At 45.3% G+C, this 13,515-nt stretch overlaps 1 protein-coding gene across 1 annotated transcript; it reads left to right on the top strand.

Moving 5' to 3' along the window:
- The first annotated feature begins 8,277 nt into the window (after nt 1–8,277).
- Nucleotides 8,278–10,529, top strand: C13H20orf173 (chromosome 13 C20orf173 homolog). The gene is made up of 5 exons (NM_001435349.1): nt 8,278–8,591; nt 8,823–9,001; nt 9,083–9,286; nt 9,420–9,471; nt 10,233–10,529. Exons 1-3 carry the CDS (start codon nt 8,283–8,285, stop codon nt 9,276–9,278), a joined length of 684 nt encoding a protein of 227 aa, NP_001422278.1. The 5' UTR covers nt 8,278–8,282; the 3' UTR covers nt 9,279–9,286; nt 9,420–9,471; nt 10,233–10,529.
- Nucleotides 10,530–13,515: the final 2,986 nt, after the last annotated feature.

Raw genomic sequence — 13,515 nt, 5'->3', positions numbered from 1 at the left:
GTCCATCGAGTCAGTGATGCCATCCAGCCATCTCATCCTCTGTCGTCCCCTTCTCCTCCTGCCCCCAATCCCTCCCAGCATCAGTCTTTTCCAGTGAGTCAACTCTTCCCATGAGGTGACCAAAGTACTGGAGTTTCAGCTTCAGCATCATTCCCTCCAAAGAAATCCCAGGGCTGATCTCCTTCAGAATGGACTGGTTGGATCTCCTTGCAGTCCAAGGGACTCTCAAGAGTCTTCTCCAACACCACAGTTCAAAAGCATCAATTCTTCGGCACTCAGCCTTCTTCACAGTCCAACTCTCACATCCATACATGACCACTGGAAAAACTATAGCCTTGACTAGATAGATCTTTGTTGGCAAAGTAATGTCTCTGCTTTTGAATATGCTATCTAGGTTGGTCATAACTTTCCTTCCAAGGAGTAAGCGTCTTTTAATTTCATGGCTGCAGTCACCATCTGCAGTGATTTTGGAGCCCCCCAAAATAAAGTCTGACACTGTTTCCACTGTTTCCCCATCTATTTGCCATGAAGTGATGGGATCAGATGCCATGATCTTCATTTTCTGAATGTTGAGCTTTAAGCCAACTTTTTCACTCTCCTCTTTCACTTTCATCAAGAGGCTTTTTAGTTCCTCTTCACTTTCTGCCATAAGGGATTCTCTAGGCAAGAATACTAGTAGTGCGTTGCCATTCCTTTCTCCAGGGGATCTTCCAAACCCAGGGATTGAATTCAGGTCTCCTGCATTGCAGGCAGATTCTTTACTATCTGAGCCACCAGGGAAAGCCAACGTGGCCTAGATGGTAGGAATTAATGGCAGAGCCTGATTCCAACCCATTTCTTCTGGGCCTCAAAGTACTCTGGGAGCAAGAGGCTTTGGGGTTAATTCTACCCAAACAGCCTCTCAGTGCTTTTCCTCAGCATGGCTAGTGGAGGTGCCTAGCTCAAATCATTTCAGTAGCATTAGATCAGAGCTTCTGGGCTTTCCACGTGGCTCTAGTGGTAAAGAACCCATCTGCCAAAATCCCATGGACGGAGGAGCCTGGTGGGCTGCAGTCCATGGGGTTGCTAGGAGTTGGACACGACTGAGCGACTTCACTTTCACTTTTCACTTTCATGCATTGGAGAAGGAAATGGCAACCCACTGCAGTGTTCTTGCCTGGAGAATCCCAGGGACGGGGGAGCCTGGTGGGCTGCCATCTATGGGGTCGCACAGAGTTGGACACGACTGAAGCAGACTCAGCAGCAACAGCAGCAGCCACTGCAGGAGATGCAGGTTCAATCCCTGGGTTGGGAAGATTCCCTGGAGTAGAATATGGCAACCCGCTCCAATATTCTTACCTGAAAAATTCCATGGACCGAGGGGCCTGGTGGGCTACACCTTATAGACTTGCAAAAAGTCAGACACAACTGAGCGACTAACACACACACACACAGACCAGAACTTTGTAAAGAGGGGTTCAGGAAACTGTGGAGAGTCCATAGAAGAAAATTACTGACACATTGGGTCAGGGAAGGCTTCCAGGAGAAAGAGAAGGGACACAAGCTGGGTGCACTGTGGCAGTCCAACTCAGGAGAAGCTGAGTCCCCCTTTCTGTCTGCAGGCTACAGCCTGCTAGGAATGGAAGAAGGAAAGGGCTAATGCATATTAATTGAAAACTGACAACATGCCAATTACTGTTATCCATTCTACATCAGCCTGGAGAAGGGAATGGCAACCCACTCCAGTATTCTTGACTGGAGAATCTCATGGACAGAGGAGCCTGATGAGCTACAGTCCATGGGGTCACAAAGAGACATGATTGAGCGACTGAGCATATTCTACATCAGAACAGCCCTGGCAAGTCGATGCTATTTCAAACCCCATTTTGTAGATAAAGAAGCCAAGAGTTGGACTGACTTTGCCCGAGGTTGCAGGGGGAGTTAACAGGGCAAAGCTGGGCTTCAAGGCCTGATTTTTCTGACTCCAGAGCATGGGTCTTTCCCACACATTAGCTACCACCACCAAGTGCAAGAGAAGTCTATTCTCAGTTGGATGCCCATGAACAGTGTTGACAGAAATTATCCTCTCCTCTCTGTCATATGTCCATTCTATGCCCATTCATGTTTGACTTCCAAGCCCTCCTTCCTCAGTGGGGTTCCCCACTAAAACACACTTCTTCACTCCCTTTTCTCGTATCCCCTGTTATGCAATACCATGGTGAGTAACAAAGATGTGAGTCATACTTACTCTTGAGGAGCTTTCAGTGGGGAGTAGGAAGAGGTAAACAACAACAAAATGTATGGATGTTATATAAACCACTGAACTGTGCTCTGAAAATGGTTACGATGGTAACTTTTATGTTATGTGTATTTTACCATAATAAAATTTTTTGGAAAAAAAAATAAAGTAATTAATTAACTACCTAAATAAAGGAGAATGTGCCTTGCACTGTGAAGGAAAAATCAGGGAATGTAATAGGGACAGCAAAGTGGAGAGACTTTCTGCTTTAGGAATTCTAGAAGTAGGTAGTCCTTTCTCTTCATAGAGTTCTTCTAGGTGAGCATGATGCAGAAGTCACAGGAGACCAAGATGCTGACCAGTTGGAAACTTAGCTCTTCACAATGTCAGGCTTCCCCTTAATGCTTCCAGTCCTCCCCCATCAACATGAGGTCCTTTGGCCATGGGAGCAGTTGGATCCTGTATGGGAGTGCCTCACTCTGCACACTGGGTTGCAGGAAGAGGGGGTCACTGGTCACATGTAGATGCAGCCTAAGCCTGACCAGAGAAGGGAAGGTTTCAGGCCCTTTCCTTGGTTCATTCTGCCCAGTCACAGCCTTCTTTCACCTTACATGAGACTCGGATAAATGAACTTTTCCTTAAATCATTGAATAAATAAGTGTATTTGAGGGTTTCCCTGGTGGTCCAGTGGTGAAGAATCCGCCTACCGATGCAGAAGATATGGGCTGGGAAGATCCCACATGCTGCAGAGTCACTAAGCCCATGCACCACAACTACTGAGCCTGTGCTCTAGAGCCCAGGGGCCACAACTAATGAGCCCACGCACTCTGGAGCTCATGCTCCACCACGGAAGACACAGCAATGAGAAGCCTGTGCACCGCAGCTAGAGAATAGCCCCCTCTCACCACAATTAGAGAAAAGCCTGAGCAGCAGCAAAGACCCAGCACAGCAAAAACTAAATAAATATTAATAAAATTATTTTTAGAAGAAATAAGTATATTTGGAACTTTCCTGATGGTCCAATGGCTAAGACTCTGGGCTCCCAATTCACGGGGCTTGGGTTCAATCCCTGGTCAGAGGAAGTTCAACGAAGTGCAACAAAGTTCAAAGATCCAATGTGCTGCAACTAAGACCAGGCACAGCCAAATAAATAAATAGATAAATATTTTTTTTAAAACAATGAAACTGTGCAAAATTATCAGAACAATCACCTTCAGTTCAGTTCAATTCAGTTCCTCAGTCATGTCTGACTCTTTGCGACCCGATGAATCGCAGCACACCAGGCCTCCCTGTCCATCACCAACTCCCAGAGTTCGCTCAAACTCAATATGCCAGGAAATTTGGAAAACTCAGCAGTGGCCACGGGACTGGAAAAGGTCAGTTTTCATTCCAGTCCCAAGAAAGGCAATGCCAAAGAATGCTCAAACTACCGCACAATTACACTCATTTCACACACTAGTAACTGCTACTGCTAAGTCGCTTCAGTTGTGTCAGACTCTGTGCAACCCCATAGACGGCAGCCCACCAGGCTCCACCGTCCCTGGGATTCTCCAGGCAAGAACACTGGAGTGGGTTGCCATTCCCTTCTCCAATGCATGAAAGTGAAAAGTGAAAGTGAAGTTGCTCAGTCGTGTCCGACTCTTTGTGACCCCATGGACTGCAGCCTACCAGGCTTCTCCACCCATGGGATTTTCCAGGCAAGAGTACTGGAGTGGGTTGCCATTGCCTTCTCCGAAGGCAGGTCAGGTTGCTTCCTGACCTGCATATAGGTTTCTCAAGAGGCAGGTCAGGTGGTCTGGTATTCCCATCTCTTTCAGAATTTTCCACTGTTTATTGTGATCCACACAGTCAAAGGCTTTGACATAGTCAATAAAGCAGAAATAGATGTCTTTCCGGAACTCTCTTGCTTTTTTGATGATCCAGCAGATGTTGGCAATTTGATCTCCGGTTCCTCTACCTTTTCTAAAACCAGCTTGAACATCTGGAAGTTCACGGTTCATGTATTGCTGAAGCCTGGCTTGGAGAATTTTGAGCATTATTTTACTAGCGTGAGAGATAAGTGCAATTGTGCAGTAGTTTGAGCATTCTTTGCCATTGCCTTTCTTGGGACTGGAATGCAAACTGACCTTTTCTAGTCCTGTGGCCACTGCTGAGTTTTCCAAATTTGCTGGCATATTGAGTGCGGCACTTTTACAGCATCATCCTTCAGGATTTGAAATAGCTCAACCAGAATTCCATCATCTCCACTAGCTTTGTTCATAGTGATGCTTTCTAAGGCCCACTTGACTTCACATTCCAGGATGTCTGGCTCTAGGTCCATGATCACACCATCGTGATTATCTTGGTCATGAAGATCTTTTTTGTACAATTCTTCTGTGTATTCTTGCCACCTCTTCTTAATATCTTCTGCTTCTGTTAGGTCTATACCATTTCTGTCCTTTATTGAGCCCATCTTTGCATGAAATGTTCCCTTGGTATCTCTAATGTTCTTGAAGATATGTCTAGTCTTTCCCATTCTGTTGTTTTCCTCTATTTCTTTGCATTGATCACTGAGGAAGCCTTTCTTATCTCTCCTTGCTATTCTTTGGAACTCTCCATTCAGATGCTTATTATCTTTCCTTTTCTCCTTTGCTTTTCACTTCTTTTCACAGCTATTTGTAAGGCCTCCTCAGACAGTCATTTTGCTTTTTTGCATTTCTTTTTCTTGGGGATGGTCTTCATCCCTGTCTCCTGTACAGTGTCACAAACCTCCATCCATAGTTCATCAGGCACTCTATCAGATCTAGTCCTTTAAATCTATTTCTCATTTCCACTGAATAATCATAAGGGATTTGATTTAGGTCATACCTGAATGGTCTAGTGGTTTTCCCTACTTTCTTCAATTTGTCTAAATTTGGCAATAAGGAGTTCATGATCTGAGCCACAGTCAGCTCTCAGTCTTGTTTTTGCTGACTATATAGAGCTTCTCCATCTTTGGCTGCAAAGAATATAATCAATCTGATTTCTGTGTTGACCATCTAGTGATGTCCATGTGTAGAGTCTTCACTAGAATAGCTATAATCAAAAAGACAGACAAAACCAAATGTCATTGAGAATGTGGAAAAATTGCAACCTTTATACATTACTGGTGATAAGTGTAAAATGCTGCTGCCACTTTGGAAAATACTTTGAAAGATTTTTCTTAACTTAAATATAAATGCACATGTAAACCAACAATTCCTAGCTGTCTACCCAAGAGAAATGAAAATGCATGTTCCTGCAAAAACTTGTAAACAAATGTTCATAGGAGCATTATTCATAATAGCCAAATAGTGGAAACAATTCAAATGTCCATTAGCTGGTGAGTGGATAAACACAATGCGATCTAGCCACACAGTGGAATACTACTCAACAGCAGGAGTTAACTCCTGGTGCATGACACATTATAAATTTTAAAAATAATATGCTGAGGAAAAGAAATCAGATATGAGAAACTGCATATTGTATTATTCCATTTATAAACACGGCAAATCTTTAGGGAAAGTGGGGTAGTGGTTGCCTGGAATGAGGAGTGGCATTGACTGCAGATGCAAATAGGGATTTCTGATGGAAATGTCCTAAAACTGGGTTGTGGTGATGCTTATACAGCTGTCTACATTTATTGAATCATACACTTAAAATGTGTGAATTTTATGGCACGTGAATTGTGCCTTGATAAAATTGCTAAAACGCAAAACCGAAGCTAATGTTTCAGGATGTTTTTAAAAGGTTATATTTTGCTAGGGCTGCATAAGAAGGGAATGGGGAACGACTGCTTAATGGGTATGGGGTTTCCACTTGGGATGATGAGTATGTTCTGTAATTAGGTAGTGGTGATGGCTGCATTATGATGTGAATGTCCTAAATGTCATTGATTTATTGTATACTTTAAAATGGTTTAAGTGGTAAGTTTTTGAGTGTTTCACAACAAAAATATTATGTTAGTTCATGTAAGTGAAACACCAATAAAGCTTACTATGCATCCATTTCTAGATGATTTTTTAAAACCTTTTTATTTTAAAATAGGTATAGGCATATAAAAAATTATAAAAATAGTAAAAAGAGATCCCATGTACCCATCACCCCATTTCTCTTGATGTATCGTCTTACATTACACAAACCAGGGAATTGACATTGACACAATTAATTAGTCTGCAGTCAGTTCAGTCACTCAGTCGTGTCCAACTCTTTGCGAGCCATGGGCTGCACCTCTCCAGGCTTCCCTGTCCATCACCAAATCCCAGAGCTTGCTCAAACTCATATCCATCGAGTTGGTGATGCCATCCAACCATCTCATCCTCTGTCGTCCCCTTCTCCTCCTGCCTTCAATTTTCCCCAGCATCAAGGTCTTTTCTAATGAGTCAGTTATTTGCATCAGGAGGCCTAAGTACTGGATTTTCAGCTTCAGCATCAGTCCTTCCAATGAATATTCAGGACTGATTTCCTTTAGGATTGACTGAATCTTCTTGAAGTCCAAGGGACTCTCAAGAGTCTTCTCCAACACTGCAGTTCAAAAGCATCAATTAGTCTACAGACCTTACTCAAATTTTTTGGTGATTTTTTTTTTTTTTTTAGTTGCTGTATTTATATGGGATCTAGTTCTCCGACCAAGGGTCAAACCCATAGTCCCTGCAGTGGAATCTTGGAGCCTTAACCACTGGACTGCCAGAAAAATCCCCTGGTGAATTTTTTAAAGCAATAAAATACCCACTGCAGATTTTCACTAGTTATGACAACTGTTTTCCTGTTCTCATCCCATGGAAGAAAACATTTTGATTTTTTGAAAAAATGGGTTTCTAACCCCACCCCTTTATTAAAAACCTTAAAAACAACTCAGTTTTTCATTTTGTTTTTTAACATCTTCCACAGGCCAGGGTTGAATTAAGAGAGTGACGCTGGAGATGAGGAAGGTTGTTTGGAGACAGAAACAAAAGGATTAAAAAATGGATTTGGAAATCATGGGAGAGGGAGGAGTCAAGGATAGCATATGGGTTTCTGGCTGCAGCAAGAGGTGAGTGGAGGAGCATCTGCTGAGATACAGAAGTCTTGGGAAGGGTTTGGTTTAAAAGGAGCAACATGAGTTCAGTCTCAGGCTTGTCCGGGGTGATGGGTCTCTGAGACAGCTAAGTCAGGGTGCGACAGACTGCCGGGTTTGGGGGTCTAGAGAACAGAAGTGAAGTCTGAGACGAAGTTGAGCAATTGCAGAGGGGCCATCACACATAAATAGTACTTAAGTTTCCCTGTCCACTCTGTTCCTATATCCCATAAATATTTATTAAATGATGAAGTCTTAGGGATTCAGAGGTGAAAAAGGTAATCACAGGACTTCCCTGACAGTCCAGTGTTTAAGGATCCACCTTCCAGTACAGGGGACGTGGATTTGATCCCTGGCTGGGAAACTAAGATCTCACGTGCCATGGGGGCAATAAACCTGCTTGCCGCAACCACTGAACCTGTGTGCTCTGGCGCCCACGTGCCACAACTAGAGAGAAGCCCACACACCATAATAAAAGATTCCGTGTGACACAACTAAGACCCGAGGCAGCCAAGAAAAAAAAAAAATATATATATATATAAATATATATATAAATGTAAAGGTCAGTCCCTGTCTATGTGGATCTTGCACTCAAGGCAGGCAGCTTGAGTGTGACAGACAGGATAGGGTGGTGGCTTTGTGCCTAAAGGAGGGAGGTCACAATGTGTACTTTGTGATGAGATCTGTAATATACCCCTTGGCAGGGAGGACCCCACTGAGAGCTCAACCTCCTTCTGTGGGAAGGATCAGGGACACACCATATGTTACCTCTCTGGCCTCACACCTTCCATCCCAGGCCCAGTTGGAGGGCCCTTTGGGGATAAGCAAATGGACAGAGAAGTGGGAGATGAGGGCTTGGCAGGAGGTGTGGTGTGGAGGTCTGGGGAGCCACGGAGGCCCACAGGACAGAGAGTTGGGGGGCTGTCTACGACCTCAGGTCCTCACCCCTCCCAGTCCCAGGTAGAGGAACCAGTTGGCCGCCTGCCACTGGAGCCATCGCCTGGGCCACACATGAGGCGCTGGTGGCAGATTTTTGTCCTGTGCGTCTTCTGGATGCTCCTCTTGTGGCTGGTGACCCCCTGCCTGGATCTGAAGACTGACTCGGCACCCCAGGAAAAATGGATGGACGTGGCACCACGGCGTTGCAGCTGCCCTTGGTTCAAATTCAGGCAATGTGGCTGCCCGTCCGGGAGTCTCAATCACTCTGTCTGCCACCACACAGCTGGAGAGCACCAGTTTGATGCAGGCTATGAAAAGATGAGGGGGTCCCTGATGGGAGGAGCAGAGTCCACGCGCCCTGGTGCTGTGCTCTGGTGGTCGGTCAGTGGTCAACACTGGGGTGTCCCATCCCGTCCTCCCCTGGGCCCAGGTCACCTCCCACTTTCTGTCCCAAACCTCTGCCCTTGGCCCTGACTTAGAGTGCCTCCCATCTTCACAGCTTCAACTCCCGATCTCCCGATGGAGGTCTCACCCACTCAGATCTGCTTCCCGTCCTCCAGGAGCCAATACCTGAGTCTTGGCCCCCCATCTCTTCTCTCCTGCTGTTTTCAGGACCTGAACGCAGCAAGCGAGCTGGGCAGAGTGTGGAAGAAGCTGCTTGAGGTGATTCCCCAACTCTCAATGAGCTATTTTGATCTCTTCTGTGGGACTTGTGCCCTGATGGGGAATTCAAAGATCCTGCGGGCTGCCAGTATCAGCAACAATGTCAACCAACTCAGCATGGTCTCCAGGTGAGCCTTGAGGAGAGGGCAGGGGACTGGATGGCCAGACCTGCCCCTAGAGTTCTTTCAGTTTCTACTCTCTTTTTTCAGGATGAACCAGGTCCCTGTTCAGGGCATTGAGATGCTGGGGAACCAAACCGCGAGATGCTCCGTCTCCCACAGGAATGCCAGGGGCCAGGGTTCTTGGAGGCAAGTGCTGTTGCTGCTCCTGCAGCTCTTTGATCTCGCGTGGACTTCAGATGCTCTGAGTGAGGAGATGGTGGTCTGGGAACCCAGACATTCTTAGTGTGGCAGGTAAGGAGAGGGCACTGCAGCGGATGACAGAGGGGCCTCCAAGGAGACTCTCCTGGCTTACTGGGCACACCTGCCAGACCTTCCCAGGTCTCAGGGGCTGCTGAAACCCCTCCACTTCCTAATTCTTCCTTAGATTTCTGAAGGTGGTCCAGTTCCCTAGCAGAATGGAAGATAGAAAAGGCCAGGTAAGGGTTTGACAGGTGGGAAGATGTGGCTGTGGGTCGCTGTGGACTGGGACCCAGGTTGGCCACCTCCCATTCCTCTCCAAGTCCTGGCGATCAGCCCCACCTTCCTCCAGTACAACCGGGGCACTCTCCATCTTGGGGGCTCATGGCTCTGTTCTGGGCCTTGCGTACCTGTGACTCAGTAAAGATCCTTGTTCTTTCCTCACTTAAAACTTTTCCCTGCTGGTGGTCCAGTGCTTAAGGCTCCACACTTTCAATGCAGGGGATGCAGGTTTGATCCCTAGTCGGGTAACTAAGATCCTACATGCTTTGTGGTATGGCCAAAAAATTAACAAAACAAAACTTTTCCAAGCTATGCCTTCAGCATAGAGTCTAAAAGTTTCTGCCTAGCTTCCAAGACCCTGTGTGGTCTGACCTCTCGCCTCCCCTCATCTCTCCCAGGCTCACACCACGGGTTTCTCAGTTCCGCACACATGCCAGCTGCCTCATGCCTTTTCACATGCTGCTCCCTCTGCCTGGGATGCCCTTCTCTTGTCTCCCCAAAGAACCTTCTCTTCTTCCAGTACGATGAGAATCGTATGATGCTCTTTTCTGGGGTCTGGGGTCACACTGTGTGCTCAGACTCTGTCTCCCCTGGGGAAGGTGAGCTCCGTTCTCCTAGCTTCAGGAGGCAGCTTGTCACCCTTGATGTTGAATGAAGGGTGGTGGGATGAAGACAGGATTCAGCCTGCTGACACATACATCCCTCTCTCATCCACTAGGATTCCCGCTTTGGATCTGGATCAGAAAAGCAAAGGAGGTGGTCCCCTTACTGGGAGGATGCTAATCAGACCAACAGAGATTCTGTCCATGCTCAGCAAGAAGCAGAAATGGAGGTCAGCTACAGTGGACAAACTCGCTGTTCACACAAGTCCACACAAGTCCTTGTCCTTTGGGCCTGAATGCAAGGGAGTCTTGGAGTTGCGGCAGGACTCTGGGGACATTCAGGGATAAAGGGCAAGAGGAAATTGTATAGTGATCAGTCTGGTGCTGAATAAAATCCTGGCCTGATTCTCCTCCCTTCGAGGACAGTGTTGGGGAGGAAGGGCCCGACTTGACTTTCGTAGCTCAGGGACAATATCTGCATTAATTTCTATGCCTGGTCCCCTGGATCATGCAGGTGGTGTAAATTTAGAGCCAGCTCCATGCCAAGTGCAGACCCAGACTGAGTATCCAGAGAAGTTCATTTCCCACTGGACAAAAGAGATAAGCTTGCTTATATCATCCTATGCTGGTGGGTGTATTTTGGGGGAGCCCAGCTTTTCACCAAAGATTCAGCTGTTTGAGGTTCCCAGTGTTTTGTGGGGGCCTCTGTTCTGATTCTCTGCCTCCCCTAGGATCAAGGTCCTCTGCCTGCATGAGCATTAAACTTCTAAGTTTCTGGGCAGCCCCTTAAGCATCTTAAGCACCGCCCCCCCAATACTGTTTTTCAGTTCTCTTTTCATTTCTGACATCTAGGGGCTTCCTGTTTTCTTTTAACCTCTGGTCTGCATTTAAAATACTTTTTATTAAACACTATAGATGTATATGCTTGCAAAATTACCAATTAACTCAGGAAAGATAAACAAGACACTTGAGTGGTAGTTGCCTCTGGGGAAGAGACTGGGTAGGAGGGGAGCAAGAAAGGGACAGAATCCTTCTTTTCACTTACTTTTTATACCTTTTGGACTATGTCCCACAGATCCATATTATACATTCAATAATAAATATAATTTTTAAAAGTTAAAACTATGTTTTGACCAGCAGACTGGATTTTTATTGTAGGAAAGTTTTTAGGTTATCTTTTACTTCATTAATTTGCTAGATCTGGAATCAAAACTAAGTCTTTGTAGCTCTTCTGCAGTTCCATGAACTTGGTGAGTATGTGATAAAGTTAGTGAGTTCTATGGGCAGCAGCTCAGTGCCTCATTCCTATGGAAAATAACCTGGCAGTTCATCAGAAAGTTAAACATAGAATTACCATGTAAGCCAGCAATTCCACTCTTAGGTAGGTCCCCAAGAGAAATGAAAACATGTCTGCCCAGAAACTCGAACCCAAATGTCTATAGCAGTACTATTCATGATAGCCTAAAGGTGGAAACAATCCAAATGTCTCTCAAATGGTGAATAGACAAACTGTGGCATGTCCATACAGTGGAATATTATTTAGCCATCAGAAGAGGGCAGAGTATTAACACATGCTACAACTTGGAAGAACCGCAAAAACATAAGTAAAAGAAGCTGAAGTAGGAGGGAAGGGGACAGGGCATAACTTTTAAAAGAATGACATAGTCATTGAAGATACAATATAAATTGGTTAGAACCAACTAGGTCCAAGAAGGCAGAAGATTCAACTTCCAGTGGATCTTGAGCCTCATTATACACTCATTGTAATACATCAACATTTGCTAAGTGACACCGCCCACAGGCACCATGACAGTTCTAACCATACAGGGCTAAAAAGTGAGCAGTGGCCTGAATCCTGGAAATTTCTGTGCCTTCCCCAAAATAGTTGGAACGAGCCTCCCTTTTGTTAGCCTATGAGCTTACCTAGCCCGTAAAAACTGATCTCAAGCCTTTTGAGATGGATTGCATTCTGTCTATGGAATGTGTAACCTTGCAGGTTTTCGCCTCTGAGATGGCTCACACTCTGTCCATAGAGAGTGTATCTGTCTCCACAAACAAATAAATCTACTTCTTACTTTTCACTTTGCCTCTTGCTGAATTCCTTCTGCACTGAGACATAAAGAGCCTGAGGTTCATTAAGTCCTGAGACCAAGTGTGTGGTTTCAATTAAAAGGCAGTTGTAAAGAAACTAACACAACACTGTAAAGCAATTAGGCTCCAATTAAAATAAATAAGTAAATAAAAGGCGGTGGATTCGAGGGAATCCCTGGTGATCCACGGTGAGGACTGGATGCTTTCACTGCTGAGGGCCCGGGTTTAGTCCCTAGCTGGGGAACAAAAATCCCACAAGTCATGCGGTATGGCAAATAAAACCAAAAAAACACAGATTTCTCTGGTAGTTCAGTGGTTAGGACTCCATGCTTCCAACGCAGGGGAAGTAGGTTTGATGCCTGGTCTGGGAAGTCATATCCCATATGCCACGTGGTAGCACCATCCCCCCCAACCTGAATTTTGCCTGGGTTCGAATCCCATCTGAGTTGTGCAGTTTCAAAGACAGACACAAAAGGTCACATATCGTATGATTCATTTTGTGTGATGTACCCACAATGGGCAAATTCTTAGAAGCAGGAAACAGATGCATGGTTACCAGGGGTTGGGGGTTAGGCAGAACAATGAGTGATTATTTGATTGGCATGGTGTGTTTTTATGGGGTGTTGAATGAAGAAGTCTTGAAAGTAGAGGGAGCTGCTGGCTGCGTGACACTGAATACACTAAATGCCACAGAAATGTGTTCTTAAATGGCTCAGTGTATGTAATGTGAATTTCACCTCAAGAAGAAAAGCGCTTGCATGAAAACACATATGATTATATCCATAACTTTTAAAAACACACAAAATTAAATAATATATTGTTTAGTTATACATAGATTTTTAAACAAATTTTGGCTGTACTGGGTCTCTGTTGCTGCACAGGTGCGGGCTACTCTCTAGCTGCAGTGCGCGGGTTTTTCATTGCAGTGGCTTCTCTTGTTGCAAAGCATTGGCTTTAGGGTGGGCTTCAGTATTTCAGCTTGAGGGCCCCAGCCCCTTGGCATGTGGGATTGAAAGGTTGTTGTTGAATCATGCGAATACACCGGGATTCTTGGACCCCGGAGGAGAAGAATTCAATCCGGGGCCAGAGATGAGGCTTGATCTCTCAGAGCTTTTGTGTAATAAAGTTTTATTAAAGTATAAAGGAGATAGAGAAAGCTTCTGACAAAGGCATCAGAAGGGGGCAGAAAGAGTACCCCCCTGCTAATCTTCAGTTGGATGTTATATAGTCACTAGCAGTCTGTTAATGAAAGAAAGGAATGTCTTAAAATTCAGAATGGCACCGGGCCCCTCACCCATAAGATGCATT

Source organism: Bos taurus, chromosome 13 (assembly GCF_002263795.3).
Source record: "Bos taurus isolate L1 Dominette 01449 registration number 42190680 breed Hereford chromosome 13, ARS-UCD2.0, whole genome shotgun sequence".
Taxonomy (NCBI): Eukaryota; Metazoa; Chordata; class Mammalia; order Artiodactyla; family Bovidae; genus Bos; species Bos taurus.
This window is presented reverse-complemented; position numbering and strand designations above follow the sequence as displayed.